The following is a 27,500-nucleotide window of genomic DNA, read 5'->3' as shown; positions in this document are numbered from 1 at the left end:
AGTGCAAAACCTGACTTGCTATTCAGAAGCAAATGATTTAAAGTTATGCCATCTTGCCCTATAAATTATTTGCAAATAGATAGGAACAAAGTGCATGCAATAAGGGATTTTACTTTTAATGCAACCAGGCCCCCTAAGCATAAATCAAAACTCAGAAAAGAAAAACATCCAGTCTCAAGTGCAAATTACATAGTTAAAGATATAACATATAAACACTAGACGTCTTTGTAAAAAAAAACAAAAACAAATAGAAAAATCAGACATGGATTCAATATCATAAACCTAATACTCAAGCTATTATAGAAATCTGACTAAAACCTGCCATCTCAAATGAAGAAATACTGCTGCCAATGTACACTATTACTAGACTGGATAGATGTATCAAGAAAGGTGGTGGAAAATGTATGATGTTCTCTAACAGTCTTAACATTCAAACCATTTAAACATCACTACCTTTGACAGTGATAATCTCACATTTTCACACCTAACAATTAATAACTATTTATTCTTGTTCATAGATATGATTTAAATCCCACCTCAATCCTCAACCAAAATAACTCCAACCTTGGATATCAGAAAACATCAAATATAATACTAGAGTACTCAGTGATATTTATCCTAACTAGTACAATCCTAAGGAATTGCAACCAGTTATATTTGACCTTAACCTATTTAGTTTTAACCAGTTAATCATAGAACCAGCTAGAACAAAAAAATATATTGTTTAGAGAATTTTGGTGGCATGATTGCCTAAAATCCAATTAGTTGTCTTATCTGATATATTCTCTGACCACCATACAACCTCCATAATCTGGAGACAACAAACAATTACTAAATACATAACCTTCTGTTAGATACATTGTAAGAAAAAATTTTAATATGCCTGAACATGATGAAAAATTTGAACGATAATACTGGGTCCTTATTAAACTCCTTCCATTAGATGAAGCAACACAATCAATGCTTTAAACTCAATTGTGCCTTCATGAAGAGAAAAGGTAAAATACATCTCATCCCCATGGGTGATATCTAAAATAAAACAAGTTATATCAAGCATAGATAATGAATGGTAACAATGGAAGCACACAAAACAACCCTAACTAGACAAGCATATACTATGATTAGAAATTACCTGTCATTCACAAAGAACCCTACTTATGTCATCTAGTAAACAACCACAAAACCTATCCCAAAATACATTGGAACACTATCAATAAACTTCTAAAACCTGGAATAAAACCAGCACCAAACTCATTTGCTCATGAATAAGACAAAATATTGCTTCTATATGTAATAAACAATTCATAGATATCTCTGGATTAAATGCACAGCAATGTAAGACAGTTTCATCTATACTCACACTGATCATCCTGTTGTACATTTAAACCCCTAACATAGTAGGATGTACCAAATAAAAACGTTATTACAAAAGTTAAATCCAGCTTCTCCAGTTTCAGACCACCTCACCTTAGAATATCTCCAACAGCACATTCAGTTCCCATAATTATTAACAGATCCATTACAGGACAATAGGTTCTCAAAATCTGGACAAAAATCGCACAAAACACCATGGTTCCTAAATCAATCTTTGAGACATATTGTTATCTTATAACCCCTCCAAAAATCAGTGAGCAATGCATATAAAAAATAATTATGCATTGCCATTTAAGCAGTAATTGCCTGTCTATTCAACATGGATTTCATGCAGGGAATAATACCAAAGCCACTCTGCTATCATTCGTAAATATGATTTATCATTATACAATTAAATAACTTCTAGCCACTTCTGTCTTCATTGACCTTTCCAAAGCCTTCACTTTTGTATCCCATTCCTTTCTCCTTCTTAGACTATAAAAAATGGATATTTCCAACATGATCCTAAAGTGGTTCAATAGGTACCTCTCTAATTACTGCTAAGCAGTAAAATGTCGCAAACATACCAATATTTCCACCCTATCAGCATAGGTGTTCTTCTGGGATGTAGTACATGTCTCATCCTATTTAGCACTTTCTCAAATGAGATGCCCACTGCCTTCCCTAATGGTGTCTTAATATACTATGCAGAAAACACCACCCTGATATGTCCCAGCAGCTCTGTCAAGCAAATACATAAAATGGCTCAAGAAACTTTTCTCCATGTTGAAAGTTGCCTGTTTCCCATCTCCTCCTAAATTCTAATAAAGTCAAAGCTATTACTGTTTGCATCTTTTAAAATCTCTGTTATCTTTCATCTAAAATCAAGATTCAACCTATCACCCAAATTATTATTTACCATTAATTGCATTTATATAACATACAGTATGCTATCTCAAAAAGCTAGAAATGTTATACACGTGTGCATTCTACCTATCTACCCTAGCACAGTTAAATACTACAAACACTCTCTTAAATTCATCATCAGTGTTTCCCAAATGCAACTACATAATCTAGAAATGACTTGTAACAAAACTGTCAAGTTTCCTGACAATGTTACCAACTCTACCCATTACTCTGCTGCACTGTTTAACATCAACTTAAAGATAAAACATGCACTACATTTTAATCAACTAAAAACATGCCTCACTTATACCACAAACCTAACAAATGTATATTAACTACTACTATTCACAGATACCCTTCCACCCAGGAGCCTGTGATCATAATGTCAAACTAACAAAGACATATAACCACTAAAGTGATTCATTGTTCTCTGTTCATGTTGCAGAACAAAAGCAACTTGTTATCTCCAGAACTTAGATGCAAACCTAATCATTTTAGATTTATTTGCAGACTAAAGGCTTACCTAACTTCTAGTATGACTTATTCCTGTATTTGATTCCTGGAAAACTGATAAGCCTTCACTTATTTTTCCCTACAATACCAGCAATATTCTTACATGTTCTGCCTTTTCTGTACTAGCTACGCTCTTACTGCTTTAACTTGCCTTCCTCTCATATCTCCCTACCCTTCCTTTAATTGAATTGGTACTCCTCCCTATAGACTGTTATTGACGTATGTATTGTACACTGATAGTGCAACTACCATTGTTGTCTTTTTTCTGTATATTTTGTGCATAGTTTCCAATGTATCATACAACTTTTTGACTTAGCTTTTACAACTAACTGTGACTTTGGAGCTTTTCTTTACAGGTCTCTATTGAAAAAATGGGATTTAGATTAGTCAAACTACACTGATAGATAAATGGAATAAACAAGCAAAGAAACACGTTTCATGGCTCAAAAATCTCTGCAGATAGTAAAAGTAGCCATGAAATTCAAAGATGCATGCTTCTTGAAAGAAAAGTTATAGCAAGTCTGGATAAGATTTTAAAGGAAAAAGACATCATCTTGTCACACAGGTCTGCAAAGTAAAAGCTATGGTCTTCAATGTAATAACATATACCTGTGAAAGCTGGACTATAATTTAGAGTGCAATCTGGAAAATCAAGGATTTTGAGCTGTGGTGTTGCAGAAAACATTTGAGAATTTCATGGAGTGTATGAAGAGCAGATCATTCAATAATTAAAAATATAGACATTGAAGGTCTGACTTCAAAACTAATACTTAAGTACTTTTGGCTACATAATGTGAAGACAGCATTTACTACAGAATACATTGCCACCTCTGCTGCTGCTACTGATGCTGGGGAAGACTGAAGGCAAAAAGGAGAAGGGGTGGGAGAGGCAGAGGCATTTACAAGTACTGATACTATTGATAGCTTGATAATGGGCAGTACAATATTCGGAGTAAAAAAAGGAAGATTTTACATTGGCATTTTTCCTTGGAGACAATTGATGCATTTTAAATCATAGAATTATAGAAGTGTATGGATTTGAGATTAATTTCTTTTCACTTTCTTTTCTTTTACCTATACTGTTATAGTGTTATACGAAGTTTTGGTGAATTTTCCCATATGTAGTTAGTCTGGAACAATGACCTTGCAAAGGCTTTCAACACAATACCCCACTCGGGTATTGTAGAAAAATTTACCAGCTTAAATGTAAACCCATATGTCACAAGATGGGTTGCAAACTGGCTTAAGGACAGAACCCACAGGGTTAGAGTTGCTGGCGCTGTGTCAGACTCCAAGCCGGTCACAAGTGGTGTCCCACAGGGCTCGGTCCTTGGCCCCCTATTGTTTGGCATCTACTTCTCAGACGTACAGGCCAACATGGGAGGACTTTGGCTGACAAAGTTTACAGACGACTGCAAACTGGGCGCCATAGTGGAAAGTGCATCGGACACGGATATCCTTCAGAAGGGACTCACGGAAACAGATAGCTGGTGCCAGAGCCATGGCCTGAAGTTAAACGCCAAAAAATGTATAGTCATACCCTTCGGGAAAAACAAGGTAACCCCAAGCTACCATATAGGTGGCAATCCACTAAGCACAGAAGAGGTTATCAGGGACCTGGGGACCCAGGTTGACAGTGGCCTTTCTTTTGACACTCACATTGCTAAAGTGGTTAGAAAGACCTTCTACATTGCCCACCTGATCATGAAGGGATTCACATCCAGATCTTGTGAGGTCATTGTTCCCCTGTACTCTTCACTTATCAGACCAATGATCGAGTACAATGCCCCATTCGGGATGTATCTCACCGACATCTGCAGCAATTGGAGAGACCCCAAAGTTCCTCACCAAAAGGATAAAGGGACTCCAAAATCTGTCATATGCTGCCAGATTGAAGAAACTCCAGCTCTATTCAGTCGCATACCATCTGCTCAGAGGTGACATGTGCCTGACATACAAGGCCATGTCCAACCCAGAATTAATGGACATGCTCCACCTCAAAAAATCCAAATCCACCAAAACCACTAGAGCAAGCGACTTAAACCTTAGCACGGATATAAATAGGACGTGCTGGAGGGATAGATTTATCACTCAGAGACTCCCTATGCTGTGGAATAAAATCCCGGTCCATGTGAGGCAGAGCACCTCGCTGACTCTGTTCAAGAGAAATCTAGACCTATGGATGGGAGATCGTAGGTTTACCCCGGGAATCATATCTGTGTCACTGCTGGACAGAGGCACAACAAACTAATGGGCACAGTATTTTTTTTCATATAAGGGGTGGCGTAAGCCACAAAAATTTGGGCTAGGCTTATAAATGCCTTAGGGCAGATAGCCTAGTATAAACCTATGAACCTATGAACCTATGATCGCATGCTCTTTTTACATTGTTATTATAATTATTTTGTGTACTCTTTTTTGCTTTACAAAGTATGATGTACATTTGATTTAAATGCTACTCTAAATATGCACATTTTTCCTTACCCAAGTGTAATTGTATTGATCACTTGATATCCAGCAGTATAAATGCGTTTGAATGGATATCATTAGATCAGAATGTACTGAGGAAGATTTATAGTGAAACTGATATGTCATCTGATATTTAGACCTAATAAGAGTTGGAAAAACTATTGCATGTGAGTACTAGCATCATTTCATTTTTGTGATAATGCCACAGATCTGACTGTGACCATTGCACATTTTTAGTTGGATACACACACACATACTCACACACACACACACACACACACACACACACACAAACACAGATATATATATATATATATATATATATATATATATATATATATATATATATACATAGATATATATATATATATATATATATATATATATATATATATATATATATATATACATACAGTATATAAAGAGAGAGAGAGAGAGAGAAAGAGATGAATAACAACAGTAGTCACAACTCAATCAACTGAAATTAAAAAATCACTCATTCATGCTGTTGCATTAAACCAGGCATGCCCAAAATGCAATGCACTCAAATAGTTGTATGCAGATTGAAAGACACAAAAATATACATATACACTCACACACAGGCAACTGTACAACTTAACTTCCAGGAAAGTATTTTTTGCAAGGAGGCAAGTTAGTATATATATATATATATATATATATATATATATATATATATATATATATATATATATATATATCAATACAACAGTTGAGAAAAGGTATATTATCTATCTCTGCTGTAATGCAATCTTGTAACAAAAACATAGGCCAACATCCTAAAAAACATACAGGCATTTCTGGCACATTTCAGTTAAGAAGATGCTAGAATATCTACACATCTGAACAAAACTCAGGAGCACAGATGCACATTTTCAATCAGCTGTGTCCTTGATCATGAGATTATGACTCACACACACGCACACGTATATATATATATATATATATATATATATATATATATATATATATATATGTATATATTGTTTATTTATTTTGTATTTATTGACATTTGTTAACCGGGTTGATCCAACTGGGCTTAAGCCCCATTTTCAGTGGAGACACGAGGAGAAAAGCTCCATTAATAGACTTTAACAGTACATTATAATGCTAACAATATTTCAGTTACAGATATAAGAGACAGAACAGATTAGCATAAGTTGCCATAAAAGAAAAGGTCTATATACAAAGCAGAAAGCATACATAAAGCAAAATCATATATATATATATATATATATATATATATATATATATATATATATAAAATAAATAAAAAAATGAATAAAAAAATAAAAAATAAAAAGTTTAAAGGATGTAATATTGAACCCTAATATCCGAAACACTAAAATAGCGAACACAAAGAACATCGATTTTTTCCCAGGGAAAAAAATTGCTGTTCCCTAATAAAAAAAAAAAACCCTGCAACCTGAAACTTAACCTAAAGTGGGGGGCTTTGCCCCCATAACCTCCATGTGGGGGGCTGTGCCCCACACCCCCCTACTTAAATATACCAACTCTGAGATTGCACCACAGTGGAGGAAATAGAAAAGCCCTGAAAATGGCCTACCAATTTTTTTCCCTGGTAAAGAAATCGATGTGCCATGGTTTCACTATTTTCAGGTTTCAGACTTTCAGTTTTGATATTACATCGTTCGAACTTGTTGCAGTTCGACGATGTAATATAGACCCTATATATATATATATATATATATATATATATATATATATATATGTGTGTGTGTGTGTGTGTGTGTGTGTGTGTGTGTGTGTGTGTGTGTGTGTGTGTGTGTGTGTGTGTGTGTGTGTGTGTGTGTGTGAATACTAGAAAGTAAAGCAAAAATAGTTTAGAGGCAGGAAAAGACAGAAGAGGGTGTAAAAATTCAAAAGTTACAAATATCATCAATGATTTAGACAGATATCATCACTAATTTAGTTTATGCAACTTTAAATAGTTTTATCCAGCTGCTTGTATAAATTTCAAGTTAAAATAGCTTTAAAAATCTACTCTTCATTCCTTTATTTGATTGATTATGAAGACAGATCAAATTTTTAAATACATCCATTCGAATATATAATACCCAGTAAAGAAAGAATCACTGATAAATAATTTTCATTAATATCATACATTAAATAATTATTCTAAATTTGCTTGACTAACTTTCATTAACAGGATAACTGGAAAAATGGACAAATATAATTAGGGATATAAATCAGAAATTATAAGGAGTCCACGTTACAATGAAAACATGACTTGCCAATGTAAATGAAGGTCTGATGGTAGGATATTAAAGAAGGATGTTGGGCAGACTTAGAATTGCACTGGAAAATCATTAGTATGTGGCTAAATGATAAAAGATTTTGGAGTTGTATAACAAGGTAAAAGCAGTTTTCACATTTGTATACATGCTATACATGTTTTATTTGATTCAGTGAGGGAACTACTTACCCACTTTAGTATTTGCTGCTGCATTACACTTGCCTCCATTTAGCCTGCAGCCCATTGTCATAAAAATGCAGTGCACTGGAAAAAGAAGGTCTATTATTTGTACGATTATCAAGTGACCTGTATATCTATCATTCAGATTACTCTTACAGTAAACAGATATATGTCATTAGCTAAACAGTAAAATACCATATAATCTAAAATGTTTAGCTTAAGATTACATTATCTGCATTGAACATCATATATATCCTCCATTTATCCTAAAGATCATTACAGGGAAAGCTTAGTCTTTTACATTCATTTAAAAAATACATCTGCCATAAAAGTTATGCATGCATTCAGTTAAGTAATAAAATAATTAATTGAAACATTGCAAAAAGGTCATTTTTATTTCATGAAAACTGAAAAGAATGCAGGGATCTCTGACAAAGACCATGCTATAAAAGGCAGAATCAACACAGTAAATGTCTTAAGTCATTTTATATTATATATTATACAATGACCCTCCGTCAATATTCCAAAACGTGCATGCTGATTGGTCAGCATGCCCATTGTAAATCAGACTTATACTAATGGAAAAAAGTCCAGTCACTTGGACTTTTTCCATTAATATGTCTTTTTTTTTTAAACAGCAATGGGTTTAACATAGCAAGACAGCTTTAAAAAAAGCAACACAGAAAGGAAGATCTACATTGCTTTTTTTAAAGCTATCTCGCTATGTTAAACTCTTTTAACATAGCGCAACACTTTTAAAAAGCAACGGACATCTTCCTTTCTCCGTTGCTTCCACACACAACTCTGATGTATTGCGTAAGCATACGCATGCACAATACATCAGAACTGCCGCAGAATACCAGACAGCTGCGGAAGGGCAGCACGGAGACATTATACAATGCCATTATTTAAGAAAAGTAAGTATTTTTTTTCTTAAATAATGTTATTGTATAATAGCAATAACCCACTTCTAGGTGTGGGTAATGCTGGATTTACCCATGGTTGTCTTTGTTTGGCCACTCGGGCTTCACTCTCGTGACCAAACCACACCAACTGTGGGTAAATCCAGCATTACCCACACCCAGGTGTGGTTTATTGCTTAAGTGTTGCACTCCCTTAATTTTTCAGTGTAGTTTGAAACAACATGGACATATCCATTAAACAGTCATGCAAAATGACTATTTATAATAGGGCAGAGAGATAAAAATACCTGATTTGTTTTAAATATTTGTAATCCTAACGTAACATGACAGTCAAAAAGTGTTTCATTTAACTGACTCAAAAAAGTGCAGAGTAATCTCAAAGTACATGCACAATATTAGTCCATTTAGGATATATTACAGTTTTTACTATAGGACAGTGGCAGATCTCAAAGTACATGCAAATTATTAGTCCATTTAGGATATATTACAGTTGTTACAATAGGACAGTGGCAGATTACAGTATGGATTATTTAGGCAGTTGCCTGCATCCTACAGCTCCAGGGCAGCTCACATGGTGATGTCAGTGCAAGATTAGGGTGTTACAGCTGTGGCTGCTTTGAAAAGAGCACATCTGTTTATTTATCCCCTTACACAAAGGCAGCACCAACACAGTCACCACAAACCTTTGGCCAATAGCAATTCTCTCGCCCCTCTCTAAAATACTGGGAAAATGTATCCATGCCCAACTCTTCAATCACCTGCTTGAAAACCAAATTCTATCACCCACTCAGCATGGTTTCATACCAGGACACAGCACCACTACTATCCTCCTCTTCCTCCTAGACACAGTTAACCAGGCATGGGATACTGGCAAAATAATTGCTTCCCTTTTCCTAGACATCCGCAAAGCTTTTGATACCATTTCCCACACCATCCTCCTCTCTAAACTATCCTTCCTAAACATTTCCCCACCTACCCTGCAATGGTTCATTGACTATCTCTTCAATAGGCAGCAATCCCCCAAATGGCAACAATCTTACTCACCCTTCCTCAATACCTCCACAGGGGCACCCCAATGCTCCATACTTGGTCCTCTCTTACTTAGCATCTTTATTAACAACTTTCATTCCACTTTTCCCAGAATGCTAAGTAATCCAGTATGCTGATGACTCTACAGTAATATACACTGCAAATTCCATCTCTGAACTCCAGCAAATCATCCAGAATGCTCTCACCTCTGCTGAATCTTGGATGCTTAGCAATCATCTTGCTTTAAATCTGAAAAAAAAAATAAATTAGTAATTTTTTCCCATACAAAAACCACTTCCCTAGATAAAAAGCTCTTTACTATACAAGCCAAAGACAATTCCACTAAAGAAGCTATCCCACACACTAAACTACTATGCATTATTATAGATGAAAACCTTAACTTTGACCTACACATAAACAATAACATCAAAAAACATACCAAAAACTTGGTATGTTCTACAGGCACTAACATTTCCTTAGCCTCTCTACTAGACAAACCCTTGCAACCTCTTTTTTATTACACTCTCTCCTTTATGGTGCCCCTCTCCTCACTAATATCCAAAATTCTGTAAAATCCAAACTTTAAATGTATTACAACAAAATAGCTAAATTTGCTACCAAGGCCAAATTCTCATCCCACCACTGTAACTCTTTGAAAAAAATAGGGTGGCTGGAAATCCCCCACCATTTCTCATTTATCCAATTAACTACAGCACACAAAATAATCTACAGACCCACAGACTGTGCTGCTCTCTGGACACTACTTGCCCAATACTAACCCAGCAGGCAACTAAGATCTGAAAATTATCTCCTTCTAAAAGTAGAAAAGGCCACCTTACCTGCTGGTCAACTCCTCTATTCCTTCACCATCGTCAGACTATGGAACTCACTTCCACCTTCTATAAGAAATTCAGGTTGCACCTCCACCTTCAAACAGATAGTGAAAAATCATTTCACCTCTTCCTGGCTATGTACATGCTCTATAACCTAACCTTCTCCTTATATGATAACTAAACTGCTCTTTGCTACTGCTGAATGATGATAATTTCTCCATAATTATTATTTTAATCACTTGTTGATACTGGTACAATAATGTTGATTAAATAAATCTCTATTTATACCTCTCTGAAAGAATTCATCTGGCAACCAAAATAATTCCTGCTTTTATGTATATATTCTGTATATATTACTGTAATCACTATGTGTAAAATGGTATCTACTTTTGTACCACTTAATGTTTAATATTTTCTGTGTCTATGTTCTTGTCGGAGCTTTTCTCCCTGGGCCTCTGCTGAAAATGCACTCTTTTAGGCCCAGTGGACTTTCTTGGCAAGCAAATGCAATAAATAAATAAATAAAATAAATGTATATATGTATGTATGTATGTATGTATGTATGCATATATGCATATATGTTAAATAAAGAAACATTGTGTTTCTTTACTTAAAAAAAAGAAAGAAGACGAAGCCCGCAGTACCCCTATTGAAAGCAGCCACAGCTTGCAGCAGTGATGATGCTTGCATGAGGGTACTAGCTAAATGCTATATTCCACACAATCATACAATGTTAGATGGGAAACAGGAAGTATTGGTTATTTTGTCATTTACTGTAAAGGAATATTTAAGTGCTTACATTAAGTTCATCATGTGGGGATTGGCTGTTAAGTCACGCTGCTTTAGTAGTCATACTGATGCATAACTGCAGTTGCAGTTAAGTATTCCATGCATGGTTAATTTCAGCACTATTGCAGATGTGATGCTTTACGTCCCTGAGCTGTAATCAATGCTGGTGGATTGAGTGCAATTGTATCAAACTGCATACAAACAAAGGATATAATTTTCAGTGGCATCCAAAGAAGTATGTGATTAGGGTGAGGAGAAATGTAGAGTTCATGTTTCCTATACACAATATGTAACATCACCTTCATCAGGTACCGGTAGTTGCCAGGACTGCAAGGTACACATTGGATCTGCAAGGTTCTGGCTGCACTTCTGATTAAGGGATAATTTTTACTGTCTTTCCCCTAACACTGCAAAAAGAATGAAAATATTAAAACAATGTTGAAAAGAAGTCAGCCCTCGGATTATAGATATGTTCCTTGGTCTACAAAAACAAATCGCTCCATTATTCAAATGTCTCTACATTTGTTGCCTGATTATTATTTAGATTAGCTGTGTGTGCCTTTTGATATTGCTAGTTTGTTGTATGACTGTTGCTTAGATTAGCTGTCTCTGTAATACAAAAGATTAAATTGCTTTGTTGCTGTTTATGATTACTGGACCTCACTTTTTTCATGGAAAAAAATGGTTGTTAAAACACCAATTTCATCCTACGTAAACCTTTTTTGTATGGAAACAGCACTAGCCATAACTCCACTCCTCCTGAAGAGTATTCCCACATGGCAGAGTTTAGCAAAGGGAGAGTGACAAATACCCAGTGAAGTTCCTGTTCCAGAAGATGTTTACTCAGTTCTGAAGATATACCTTGTTTTGCATGAAGGATGCATCATACTTGGTTATTGGATATGTTTTGTTGCATAGGATAGCCTCATGATCTTACCTATTGCTACCAAATGTATCTCATAGACTAAATCTGAAAAGTAATATTTTATTATACATGGAGTGGCAAATATGAATGTCTTAGCTACTACATAAAGCAAAGATCTGGCTTAAGCTTATCAAAATTTATTTGTATAATGTGTCTTTATAATCTGTTACATTTCATAAATCTAGAGGTGTTTACCTAGGTGATGTAACTCCTTCTCCAGAATGTGACAAAATAAGGTATAATGTCTAGTGTGGTAATAGTTTGAGGTTACCTGCATCATAAGACTACTACTTACTAAACTAGATGATTACGATCAGGTCTCTAACTAATCAATCTATTACGTCTTTAAGAAGGAGTTGTCAAGAACTTGCCCTGAGATCAAAGGCAGAGATATCATTCTATCCATTTCAAGAACAATAATAAACTTTTGTATGATTAAAGAGACTGATGAATTTAAGAGTTTTCTATTCCTCTGAAATACCACAAATCATGAGAAGGAAATGTCAAAGAAAAGAAAGACCACTAATAATGATAAAGGGAAAAGAGTAAATCACAATGCAAAAGACCAGTAGTGTGAGATAAGTTTATGTTTTATTTATTGATGTTTTTTTTTTTTAATTATTCCTGTCCAGCACAAGATATGGACTGTGGGAGCAAGCAAGAAACTGTAAGTTTTTGTAAAATGGAATTTAAAATACTTCATGTCACTTTTATTTTATTAAATTTAGACATCTGTGACATGTAGAAACAACAAAGCAGCTGTAAATGCTTGTTACAGGGAATGTCGGTAAGCTGAAATGACTGCCTGTTGTTGTTTAGAAATCATTCTGGATTTGCAAGACCAAAGTGAGTTTTAGAAAGCAAGTCGGATTACTGTACACTGCCTAATTTTTATATGAGACAAAGTTGAAACATTCATTGTCATCATCATTCATTTTTATTACAGTGAGGCTTCTAAGGTATACTCCATTAGTAAGTGTCGATAACTTCTGAATGGGAATAGAAATCTGTCCATAGATACAATTAATGTAAACTATTGCCATCTGCCTATTTTGGCTTTATAGCACGTGTGCATATATATATATAGATAGATATATATATATATATATATATATATATATATATATATGAAGTAAATTAGAATACTGTGTGTTTGTGTGAAACAGACCTGAAATACATTACCATAGCCATTAATTTTTTATCATAAACAGATATCTGAGGTGTGCACAGTCAACATAGTGGATATAACTGCTGGGTGAAGAGAATATCTGATTATGAAAATAGATTAAACTATTGTTGTTTACTAATTTAAGCAGCATTCAATCTGGATTTGCTGGACTACTTTGTCTGAAATAAGCTGTAATACTTTACTGGGGCTACTGTGTGTTTGTTTGAAACAAGCTTGAAATATGTTGTTGTGGCCCTTATTATTACTGTTATTATTAGTATTGATCTTTTTTTTTACCACAGTCAGAAATCTGAAATGTACACAATTAACAGATATGGTTAACTTTGCTGGGTATGTGGTTGCCTTTGGGATAAAAATGACTGGCCTTGATGAGCTGATAAAGTTAAATAATCAATCTATCTTTGAAGGACTGCTGTGCATTTATATAAAGCAAGTTGAAATACTTTTGCATTGGCCATTTTCATTACAAGAAGACATGTGAGATGTGAATGGGTAGTGAGTGCAGACATTGATGAATCATAATGATGGTAGCTGAGTGGTCTTTTATTGTTGAAATGTTCTGAAATGGGTAGTCATGTTATTAATTGATAATATACTTTCACATATTTCTGGAAAAATATGCTCAAAAATAAAAACTTAAGCCAGCTCAGTGGCATACAAGGAAACATCTCTGACTATATCACATGCACCTCAATTTCAGACAGTGGCTCGGGCACCTGCAGCAACTGCTGATGGGAGAAAGAAAGTGAGCCCTCATTGCTGGTTCACCTCTCCTAGAGGATGGAAGTAGGCAGTTCTTATTTGTCATATGGTTAACATCTAGTGAGAGAAAACTTACAGATACAAAGAAAGTGTGCTTTATTAAAAGAGTTTTGCATTGATGCTTGGCCCTGAAAAACTGTGTGAAGGTACAGTTTGAAAGTAGCCTGCGCTCAAGATACACTTCTGCTACAGATATGGGACATACACATCATGAATGGCTGATATCTTGTTGTTAATAAAAAATCAAATGTACATTCATACTAATGGATAATCTGGCTAACTATTCTTGAGACTTTCTTGCAAATTGCTACTCACTATTTTTTTGTGTAAGACAATGAGAAAAGAAAACCTTAAAGATGCCTAGTGTTAGTATACATAAGGAAATAATCAAACAGAAAAACCTTAGGAACAAAAAATAATATTCAGCTTCATATTCCTGCCAGTGTTAGACTGATATTTGCAGCAGGGGAAAATGACATGAACTGTAACAGAAAGATGAATGTGTAACCCATTAGGAGAGATGGTAGAAAGTGTAGCTATGCAGCCTCCATTTTTCAAATGTGGTTATATTAGGCAATGTCCTGATACTCCAGTCTTGGGTTTATGACAGTATGACTGAATACTTTTTCTCTTTTAGGTGATCTGCAGAAAGCAGTGGATTTTAGGTTTCAGGATAGTATCTTCCAACTAGTTTTGGTGATCTTTACCAACTGTTATGCTGAATCATTGTTTGCTGAAAGTTTCATATTGTCAGCCATAATTTTACTGCTATCTTCAATGGCAAAACATTAAAAACCTATTTATCTTTATGTTAAATTGTTTTTTGCATAACACATCTGAGGTCATTCTTATCTACCTCTGCACCTGTTTAAACCTCGAGTAAATCCACAGCAGCCATTTAAAGAAGCATGCCAGTCGTGTCCATAGGTATAGAGGATTGCACATAAAATACTCTGACTTCCTGTCTTCCCACATGGATCTGGTACTGTCTAACTAGGTAGACAATGAGCCCTCTCTTTCACGTTATGGTTTTACCCATTACCATGCAACTGGTTTTGTGATTTTTGCCATTTTTTATATAGGTGTTAAGAACTCATTTCCCACTTATTGGCTGAACTCTGATTGGATCTGGCTCTTCCTCTAAGTCTCATGATGGGGGATGGAGACCCATTCTTTGATGTATTTATTAGCATCTTTACTAAAAGCAATAGGGCCTGCTTTCCCAACACACAGTTAACACTCTGGTGCTGACTATAACCCAGGCATTCCTCCCATAGTGGAGACCTTCTCCCATCTGTCCTAAGGGTGTGGTTAGTACTACAGTGGATATAAAAAGTTTACACACCCCTGTTAAAATGCCAGGTTTTTGTGATATAAAAAAATGAGACCACAATAAATCATTTCAAATCTTTTCCCACCATTAATGTGACCTATAACCTGTACAATTCAGTTGAAAAACAAACAAATCTGTTAGGGAAAAAAAATAAAAAAAACGTACAGCAAACTGGTTGCATAAGTGTGCACACCCTTAAAACTAATAATTTGTTGAAGCACCTTTTGATTTAATTACAACATTCAGTCTTCATGGGTAGGAGGCTATCAGCATGGCACATCTTAACTTGACAATATTTGCCCACTCTTCCTTGCAAAAGCATTCTAAATTGGTGAGATTGCGAGGACATCTCTTGTGCATAGCTCTCTTCTGGTCACCCCACAGATTTTCTATTGGATTTAGGTCTGGGCTCTGGCTAGGCCATTCCAAAACTTTAATTTTCTTCTGGTGAAGCCATTCTTTTGTTGATTTGGATGTATGTTTGGGGTCATTGTCGTGTTGAAAGGTGAAATTCCTATTCATCTTCAGCTTTCTAGCAGATGCCTGAAGGTTTTGGTCCAAAGGTGACTGGTATTTGGAACTTTTCATAATTCTCTCCACCTTGTCTATAGTCTCAGTTGCAGCTGAAGAAAAGCTTCCCCAAAGCATGTACTGCCACCACCATGTTTCATCATGGGGATGGTGATCTTTTGGTGATGTGAAGTGTTGTTTTTGTGCCAAACGTATCTTTTGGAATTGTGGACAGAAAGGTCCACCTTGGTCTCATCAGACCATAACACATTTTCCCACATGCTTTTGGGAGACTTGATGTATTGTTTTACAAATTTTAGCTGGGCCTGGATGTTTTTCTGTGTAAGAAAAGGCTTCCATCTTGCAACCCTACCCCATAGCCCAGACATATGGAGAATATGGGACATTGCTGTCACATGTAGTACACAACCAGTACTTACCAGAAATTCCTGCAGCTACTTCAGTGCTGCTGTAGGTTTCTTGGCAGCCTCTCTGACCAGTTTTCATCTTGTCTTTTCTTAGTTTTGCAGGGAGGTCCAGTTCTTTGCAATGTCACTGGTGTCCCATATTTTCTCCACTTTTTGATGACTGTCTTCACTGTGTTCCATGGTATACCCAATGCTGTGGAAATTTTTTTGTACCCTTCTCCTGGCTGATACCCTTAAACAATGAGATCTCTTTGATGCTTTGCAAGCTCTGTGAAACATAGCTTTTGCCATAGCAGGCAACTGAGTGCATGTCAGGAAAATCCTACTAGGACATCTGAACTTTATTTGGGGTTAATCAGAGTCTTTTTAATTGATGGCAGGTGTGTACCCAAGAAGATTGAATGTTGTAATTAAATCAAAAGGTGCTTCAACAAAGTATTAGTTTAAGGGTGTGCACAGTTATGCAACCAGCGTATTGTATATTTTTTATTTTTTATATTTTTATCCTAAGAGATTTATTTGTTTTTCAATTGAATTGTACAGGTTATAGGTCATATTAAAGGTGGGAAAAGTTTTGAAATGATTTATTTGGTCTAATTTTTTATGTCACAAAAACCTGGCATTTTAACAGAGGTGTGTGAACTTTTCATATCCACTGTTTGTCCTGCTGCCATTCATATCTGCTCCTATGTCTGTAACTGTGGAGGTACTGCATTGAACTGTTGAATGAATTGTATTAATAGAAACACTTATTTGTTACAAAGAACGTCAACCTTAATATATGCTCTGGTGATACATCTTTGTGTAGGAAACCATTTCATAAGAACTCATTATTAAAAGCCAAAAGCTGCCATCCAAAGTGTATTGTCAATAACATTCCAAAATCTCAGTTTTAAAGAATAAGACATAGTTGTTCAGAGCATCAGGATTTTAAAAATCAGGGGGATAGTTTTACCCATAGGTTTTTAAACAGGGGCTATGATCAAGGAAATATGTATAAGATATCTGACTCAATTTATAGTGTCAATAGAAAAGATTTGCTAATATACAAACTTGCAGTCAACATCATCAATAATTATTTAGCCCTAGTTACTACATATGGGTCTAATTCTGGTTACTTCAGAAAAATTATCTGCAAGCATTGGAATGTGTTGAGGGCCGATCAAAGTGTAGCTTCTATTTTACAAGCTGTTTGTAAATTTAATTATAGAAGTGGATGTACATTAGACAAAGTTCTAAATAGCTATTTGAAATATAAACCAGCATCTATCCCATCTCACCAGAGAACAATTTATGGAGACAAGCTTGTGGACTCTAGGCCATGTAGGCATGGTCCAGTTTGTCCTGTTGTTTTAAAAACAAACAACTTTTCTTTTGTCAACAAAAGTATGGTTTTTCAAATTATACATCTTATTACCTGTGATACAGAATGGATTATTTATTTAAATGTATGCACATGTATTGCTTCTTTTTGTGGGTAACACTTGAAGTTGTTTTAAGTTATGCATCACAGAGCATTCATGTGACATTAAATGTCAAAAATCTAGTAATGCAGCACTTAAGCATACCCTCAAACACCCTATAGCCAACTTTATGTTAACTGATGTTGATAAATTAATATATAAAATGTCTAGTAAACTTGGATGACATGAAATATTAGCAAGGTAGGAAAGACATTGGCTGATAAAGTTGAGAGCTTTATTTTATCTGATGTTAATTGAATATTGTATTTTTAACAATTAATATATGTATTTATATATTAATTAAGGTTTTAGTTACTTTAAAAGTTTTTTTGCAGAGCTCTACATATATGATATCATTTCTTTATGCAGTATACATTTGAACTGAAGAAGGTGTGATTGCACCAAAGCCAGTCTACAGGCCATCTCTTGCATATATATGAAATAAACTTATATCCTATGAAGTTTTGCTGGCATTTGTTTGGTGACTTTGTTGGAGTATACAAGTAATCTCCATGGTATCCCCGAAGTCTCAAACAACCCACTAAACAAGTGGGCCCAAAAGCAAAACAGTATAAGAAACTTCTCTGTGTGGAAGATTTTCAATCCATATATATCTAGTTAATCAGTGTATATTAATCAGATCAGATAATTGTAGTAGAAGTAACAAACCTAAACTTGTCTTAAGTAAAAATATATATATATAATTTAAAATATTTTACAGAATTACTACGTATTTGAAAGTAATCGAAGCAGGGTAGACAGTCTGTTTCCAGTTGAAAATCCTTTATTAAGTACATAGACAAGCGATCCAAGTAAAACAAAAATAGTAATAGTTTCCTCACAAGCTTTCTATCTCTCTCTCTCTCTCTCTATATATATATATATATATATATATATATATATATATATATATACACACACACACACACACACATACACACATATATAAATATATATATATATATATATATATATATATATATATACACACACACACACACACACACACACACACACACACACACACACACACACACACACACAATTTTTATCAGGCAAACGAGTGGTTTAAATTCACATCCCTACCCCCATCAGTGTAACATTCGAGTTGGTTCTGCCCTGCTTAGTAGCTGTCATAATAATATAACCCTTATGTACTTTAAATAAAATTAATAATGATGTGGTTCCTCTTATTTAACCAAATTATTAAGTAGATTATTAGGTCTGTGATTTTATCCAAGACAAAATACTACATGACTGGAGATATATAAAAACCTAAGACCATTTGGCAATCAAAAAATACATATAAATATATACATATACACTTTGCACGTATAAAATTCAGTGTAAAAAAATATTCTATTTTCATAACCTATTGTTAACAAAGATCGCTTTTGTCCTTCTAGACTTCTTCGGGTCTGTGTACAAGAACCCTAAAAACTATCTACAACAATATTATTGTATATTTAATTAGTATTGTTATTACACATTATTTTGAATAAAGTGGAAAAAAGAAAAAGAAAAAAAATGTATAATGGAAATAAAATATACACTTAAATTAAAACTGATTTACCATGGTATTTAAAACCAACTGGAAGAATAAAATTAAATAAAATTAGTCATGTAAACAATGTGGCAATTTTCTTCTAAGTTCTAGTACACTTTTAAGTGAACAGTAATAGTTTAGTCCATGCTTCCTAAAAGAGTTCAGCTTTATTGCCACATGAGTTCATGTTTCTCCAGAATATAAAGGATGACTCCTTCAAGATCACACATGTCTATGTGATCCAGTATCTGGAACTTAAAACTTGTGTGTCTTTTATGAAGAGAAAGGTGTTTGGCTAGTGAATTATTTTTACATCCAGAGCAGATTTCTGACAGATGATATGGAATCCTATGCTTAAATTTATTTGTAGTCTTGCCCACATAAAATGCATCACATTCATTGCACTGTGCTCTATAAACTACTTTGATAACATTTGACTTTCATAGCCTCTAACTAGAAAATCATTCTCTAAGTTGTTCATATTTTTATTAGTTTTTTGACTTAAGATGAATTTAAGTTCGCTATTTCTACTACCATTGTCTGATCTGATTAATATGCACTGATTAACTATGTATATATATATATATATATATATATATATATATATATATATATATATATATATATATATATATATATATATATATATATATATACACACACACTTTTTATCAGGCAAACGAGTGGTTTAAATTCACATCCCTACCCCATCAGTGTAACATTCGAGTTGGTTCAGCCCTGCTTAGTAGCTGTCATAATAATATAACCCTTATGTACTTTAAATAAAATTAATAATGATGTGGTTCCTCTTATTTAACCAAATTATTAAGTAGATTATTAAGTCTGTGATTTTATCCAAGACAAAATACTACATGACTGGAGATATATAAAAACCTAAGACCATTTGGCAATCAAAAAATACATATAAATATATACATATACACTTTGCATGTATAAAATTCAGTGTAAAAAAATATTCTATTTTCATAACCTATTGTTAACAAAGATCACTTTTGTCCTTCTAGACTTCTTCAGGTCTGTGTACAAGAACCCTAAAAACTATCTACAACAATATTATTGTATATTTAGTTAGTATTGTTATTACACATTATTTTGAATAAAGTGGAAAAAAGAAAAAGAAAAAAAAATGTATAATGGAAATAAAATATACACTTAAATTAAAACTGATTTACCATGGTATTTAAAACCAACTGGAAGAATAAAATTAAATAAAATTAGTCATGTAAACAATGTGGCAATGTTCTTCTAAGTTCTAGTACACTTTTAAGTGAACAGTAATAGTTTAGTCCAGGCTTCCTAAAAGAGTTCAGCTTTATTGCCACATGAGTTCATGTTTCTCCAGAATATAAAGGATGACTCCTTCAAGATCACACATGTCTATGTGATCCAGTATCTGGAACTTAAAACCTGTTTGTCTTTTATGAAGAGAAAGGTGTTTGGCTAGTGAATTATTTTTACATCCAGAGCAGATTTCTGACAGATGACATGGAATCCTATGCTTAAATTTATTTGTAGTCTTGCCCACATAAAATGCATCACATTCATTGCACTGTGCTCTATAAACTACTTTGATAGCATTTGACTTAAATAGCCTCTAACTAGAAAATCATTCTCTAAGTTGTTCATATTTTTATTAGTTTTTTGACTTAAGATGAATTTAAGTTCGCTATTTCTACTACCATTGTCTGATCTGATTAATATGCACTGATTAACTATGTATATATATATATATATATATATATATATATATATATATATATATATATATAGATTGAAAATCTTCCACACAGAGACATTTCTTAAACTGTTTTGTTGGAGTACACCATGCAGTTTGTTCCTTGGACTGACACTGTTTACTTCATTTTCATTTATTTATTTTTTTGCTTGATTATTACACCTTGTTATGCTTCTACATACATCAGCTAATGAAACAGAATGTACAATACTTACTTATTTTGTATATTACAGGTGCCTGTAACTACTATTTTTATTGTTAATTAACATAAGCACACATTTTAACATAAGCACACATTATTTGTCTACTGCATGTCTGAATTTAACACGACATACTGGTCTTAGCTGTGTAAAATGCAGAGTACATTTCTGTCTAACTGCCTATTTAGTTGCAAATAGTGCAGCATTTGGTGATAAACAGTAATCATCTATTGCTTCTAAAATATCAGCATTTTTACTTGACCTTTGTTTATATAAGTGCAATAAGTGTTACATTAAAGAACTTACCTAAACCCCTTTATTCTATATTTTCTAATTACCTTGTTTTATTAGAACTAACATACCATCATCTCTTTATGTTAGTCTTCCTCCATCTTCTTTTCCTACTAATTATCTTAGAAGTGCACAAAAAAAGGCATTTTAGGATTGAGTGAGTTGACGAACAATACCAGCTGCTCTCATTCTATTATACCTGTTAAAGTTTTTAATAAACATAATGAAAACCACAAACTACAAACCTCCATTATGGAAGACTTACAGAATAAATGGAAAAAGCAGTTCATTGATGAACAAAACGTTTTTTATAGAAAATTGGAAAATGCAGCAAAGGGAATAAAAATTCCACAGTAAAAAGAAGAAATAGATAGACTTTGGAGAAGTGTTTATACAGTCCTTACTGAACATAACAAAAATGCTGAATGGATAGAAGAATTAAAAGAAAAAGTAAGGAGTTTTAATGGAGAGGATAAGAAATTGGATAAAGTAACAGCAAGACAAACTGAGACAATATTACGAAAAGCTTCTAAATGGAAAATTTGAGGCTGAGATATAATATCAAACTTATGGTTAAAGACATTAACATCTCTACGCAAAGATTTAGAGCTGAGTAAGAATTTACTATATACACATTCTGAACAGACACCAAAATGGTTAACAACAGGAAAACTGAAACTTTTATTTAATAGTGAACCTGCAAGCCATCCTAAGATCTACAGGCCAATAACATGCCTCCCAACAATATATAAATGATATAACAGAATTGATCAAGACAGATCGTATAGCCATCAAGAAAGAAAATCATTTATGACAGTAGAATAAAAAAGGAATAAAAGAAATCCATATGAAACAAAAGATAAGTTATTATTAAAGTCATAACAGAAGGGAATAAAAACTGGAAGAATCTAAGTATGACATGTATAGATTACAAAATAAAATCAGGAGCATCTCACCTTGAATGTCTTCGTAAGATAGACATATTGCATTAATCAATTACACTGAGTGACTATGAGACAGTGCCAAACCAAACTGCAGCTAAGAAATGACCAATAGTAAATTATTATTTCAGGGTAAACACTCAGAGGGAAATACTCCAAAGTGATTCTTTGCCACTGCTGTTTTGTCTTACCCTTAACCCATTAAGCTGTTTACTATTAGATTAGGCTATGGTTACAATTTAACACTCAGAAACCAACCTGGTTTAAATTCATCTCATCTTCTTTTTGTGGATGATTTAAATTTGTTTAGTTTATCAGAAGAGGATCAGAAAGCACAGTGGCAAGAGAAATAGCATTGACACTCACAGCAAGAGGTTCTCTGGTTTAATTCTCAGCTGGGGTGTCATCTGTGCAGAGTCTGCATACCCTCCCTGTGTTCATATGGGTTTCCTCCAGATAATCTGATTACCTTTTACATTCCAAAGACATGCAGTATGCAGATTGGGCACTCTAAATTGGCCATAGGTGTGAGTGCACATATGAATGTGTGGTATTGAACAGCCATGGCAGGGATAGCCACCCGGCAGTGTGAAACGTGGCACTAAATGATTGCCAGTGTTGAAGTGACACCCTGTTTCCATCTGGAAAATGGGTAAAAGGTGTTGTAGATGGACAGAGAGATCTGAAAACACAATAATAAATGGTTAAAAGTTTCTCAGAAGATATAAGAATGACATTTGGTCTTAAAGAATATGCAGAAGCAAAATGTATAAAAGGAAATCTGCAGCATCAAGAAAATATCAGTCTGGGACAGGAATGTCAAAGCAAAAACGGCACTAAAACTATGAAAATACAAAATTGACAGGACGGCTCCAAACTGGATAAAAACTTTATTCCACAAGGAACAGACAATCAAGAATAATGTCAAGCAAAATGCAGAGGACCTTTAAGCGCTTTTCGTTTGTTCTCCAACAAACTTCATCAGAAAGTAGTGTAGCAACACAGGACCCAAACATTTAAACAAGAAAGTGCGGGAAAGTGTGTCCACATTTAAAGATATACTAACTTAATTAGTGTAAATGTATGCGAAGCTTCAATGAAACATTTAACATAATAAAAAATACTTAAACCATCTAAAATGACTTATGTCCCAAAAAAAATTTTTAAATCTTTAAGACAAAATGTAATCATAATAAAAACCTAAACATTATAGAAACATACAGCCAAAACTAAACTTGTACAAAGATAGTTACACTATATTGATCACTGTTATTATTTTACTGCTAGATAATTTATTTTGTATTAGTTATTCCTAGTTTAAAGACTTCCCTATTTTTTTAGGATTAGTCATATGTTAATAGTATTAGTGCTATTTTGACCCAGTGTAGGTTGTGTTGAGTCATAACATGTTCACAACTTTACAAGTTTAGTTTTGGCTGTATGTTTTTATAATGTTTAGGTTTTTGTTATGATTACATTTTGTCTTAAAGATTTAAAAAATTTTTTTGGGACATAAGTCATTTTAGATGGTTTAAGTATTTTTTATTATGTTAAATGTTTCATTGAAGCTTCGCATACATTTACACTAATTAAGTTAGTATATCTTTAAATGTGGACACACTTTCCCGCACTTTCTTGTTTAAATGTTTGGGTCCTGTGTTGCTACACTACTTTCTGATGAAGTTTGTTGGAGAACAAACGAAAAGCGCTTAAAAGTCTTCTGCATTTTGCTTGACATTATTCTTGATTGTCTGTTCCTTGTGGAATAAAGCTTTTATCCAGTTTGGAGCCGTCCTGTCAATTTGGGACAGGAATGTGATACAAAGGAATTTGAGAAATTATAAGTGTATAAATATCTGAGACTAGAGGAAGAGTCAGCAATAACATGTGAGCAAATGAGATCACAACTTAGAAAGAAATAGTTTAGAAGACTAAATCTAATACTGCAGACAACCTTGATATATAGGAATAAAGTTCAAGCTGCAAATTGATTTGCTATTCTTGTTCTAACTTAAAGCTTTGGTGTGACTGACTGACCCCAAAAATGCTGAATTAGTTGGACATGAAAACAAAAAAAAGTAAGTAATGCTAACCAAATGATATATAAAAAACAATGCATACCAGAATTACATAACCCTCACCCTTAAGGGAGGTATGGGCATCCTTAAAATTGATGACATGCATAGATCTGCAATCATGGGACCACATATATATTTGCTGACCTCATCAGATTCAAACATAGTGAAAGTTCTAAAGCATGAAAAGAAGAAGTGTGAGACAGCATCCTTACTTTGTTTAGCAGAAGCATTTCAGAGCAAAATGGGAATGGAAACCAAGTCAGACGTAAACAAAAACAAACAGCAACTGAAAGTGCCAAAACACACAAGAATGGATAAAAAGAAAAGAACCAGAATAGGAGGAAAGAAAAATTGAAAAGTATGCAAGTATAGTGGCAAGTATTGAAAAATATGTGCAGCAACCTCATACTGACCAAAATTTGATGCAGGATTGGAGAAGGAGATGTGAAATGAAACCAAAAGAAGAACAGTTAATAATGACAGCCAAAAATAGTAGGCGATCTATATATTGGTTAATAAACCCCTGGATTCAGCAAACGTTTGTGGAGGAATAACTTATTCCTGCACAGAAGGGACCATTCCTGTGCAGCACAGCAGTACGCCATGCATATGCATGAAGGTGCTCTGCCATGCTGTAATACGTACACAGGGATGTGTATGAGTTCAGGGGGTGTGTCTGAGAGCAGTGCTCTCACAATACACATGCCCCCTGCACACCAGAATTGCCGTACATCAATTTAAAAAGAGTGAGATCACCCATTACACCTCTCAACCCATTAGAGTAAGAAATCTGGACAAAGTCATAAGGGATAACAGTGAAATATTGCTATTACAAACTTAAAATGTTGATAGAATAACAGGTTTTGCATTAGCATGAACTTGGTGAAGGGTATGAAGTCTAAAACGCACACCTCTCAACTCTTTAGAGTAAGAAATCTGGACAAAGACATAAGGGACAAATGTGAAATATTGCTATTACAAACTTAGAAAGGTGATATAAGAACAGGTTTTGCATTAGCATGAATTTTCTGAAGGGTATGAAGTATAAAACACAAATGTCTGTCATTATTGTCAAACAACAATCTTAAATAATGTCCAGAGAGCCACAAGTTTATGAAAAGTGGACCAGAATATAATGTAAAAAATCTGGACATACTGTGAAAAGTTATATGCCATCAACATTTGCAAAGCACAGGCCCCAACAGATAAATATATATTTTTTTTTCACAGCTGCAATAAAGTTTAAGCGTAGCTGCACGAGTGTGCCCGTTGCTCAGCTATGCTTAGCCCAACTTAAACGGCACGAGAAGTTAAATGACAATCGATATACAACATCAGCAGTAGTACAATAGTGTAGCTGTTAGAGCATACACTTTGCATGTAGTTATTCATGGTTCAAGCCTCGCCAAAGCCATTTCCATTTTGTATGTGAAATCATTACAATTTTAATTTATTTGTATATTTATGTAGGAAGTAACTTTTATTTCTCAACCAAGTAGTGTACTAGGCCCAGATGTGAGGAGTCAGTGTAATAAAGTTGTGAAACCCCCATATAAACACAAGTGCCCAAGACAGTATATTACAGTAATAGTCTCATATGGGTCATATATTAATAAAACTGTAACTGCCTGTCAATAAAATACAAAACCCTGGACTGGTTATGTTTACTCTGGTATGGTATGATTTGAAATGTGTGCAGGTTATGCATAGCAACTATAGCTCTGAAAGCATTAAACAATCAAGTCTCATCTGGCAAAGTCAGTGCCTCTATAACACATGAAATTAACTGATACTACAAATAAATATCATGCACCGAGATCTGATATCTGAATAGTAATATTGTGTTAACCACTGTTTTTCACACTGTGCTATGTGAAAAGGTATGTATAGGAATGTATGTATAAGAATGTTGTAATTACAAGGTCAGATCATACAACAAAGAGAGAACAAGAAAGAAATCATTCAAGGAAAAGACCGTAGTTTCTCAATAGCTCCCTCTGATGAAACACGCACTTGTTATATTTTTAGCAGAAACAGCCATGGTTCAAATCTCTGGAGTGGTAGTAAGCTGTATGCATAATTTCAACTAGGATTTTGTGAAAATGTGTAGAAACAGTCAGGTAGTATTAACAAACATTCCCTCCACAGGTCTTCCAGTTAAGAAAAGGTATAAAGTTGCTGTAAGAAGGCTGTAGTTATACTGTGTCCAGCACTTGTGGTCCAACCTCAAGGCTGCAAATGACAGGAATATAACTACATACACCAAGTGGTCTCCCGCAAGAAATATTCAAAAGTGTTATGCTGTCACAGCTACTGGTCCCTGCTACCAACAACCAGGATGACTGACAGAAATCAAGGCAGAGTGTGTCAGTAACACACACACAGTATGAGTGCACTTATGTAACCCTGACTATGTGAATATGGGTAGAAACAGTCATGTAGTATTAACAAACATTCCCTCCACAGGTCTTCAGGTAAGAGAAAGTATAAAGTAGCTATAAGAAGGCTGTAATTATACTGTGTACAAACATACCACTGCCCAACCCAAGGCCATAGTTGTTGTAATAATACATGTAGAGTAATGAGCAGAGCAATGATCATTAAAACTGTGACCATTTTAAGAATCTACATTTGTTAACTAACATCACCCCCCCCCCCCATCTTATCTTCACCAATAACCTGAACACATAAATGAATGAGTATGTTTTCCAACAAACCTACTGTTGGAACATGTGTCCTGTTGTCTAAAAACATTGAAATTTATTCCAATTAATATTCCCTGTTCAAATACTATAATTGGTGGCCTGT

General features: G+C 34.3%; 1 protein-coding gene across 1 annotated transcript in view; it reads right to left on the bottom strand.

The window, feature by feature from the left end:
• LOC122797756 (transient receptor potential cation channel subfamily A member 1-like) overlaps nt 1-27,500 on the bottom strand; it is a 1,191,690-nt gene that overhangs the window by 1,026,980 nt on the left and 137,210 nt on the right. The window contains exon 3 of the mRNA XM_044066280.1: nt 16,568-16,577. Coding sequence (XP_043922215.1) covers nt 16,568-16,577 — 10 coding nt within the window. The remainder of the gene's footprint in view (nt 1-16,567; nt 16,578-27,500) is intronic.

This window comes from Protopterus annectens, chromosome 3.part1, assembly GCF_019279795.1.
Source record: "Protopterus annectens isolate FY-2018-M chromosome 3.part1, PAN1.0, whole genome shotgun sequence".
Lineage (NCBI taxonomy): Eukaryota > Metazoa > Chordata > Ceratodontiformes > Protopteridae > Protopterus > Protopterus annectens.
Note: the sequence above shows the minus strand (reverse complement) of the source record. Positions and strands in the feature narration are given on the sequence as shown.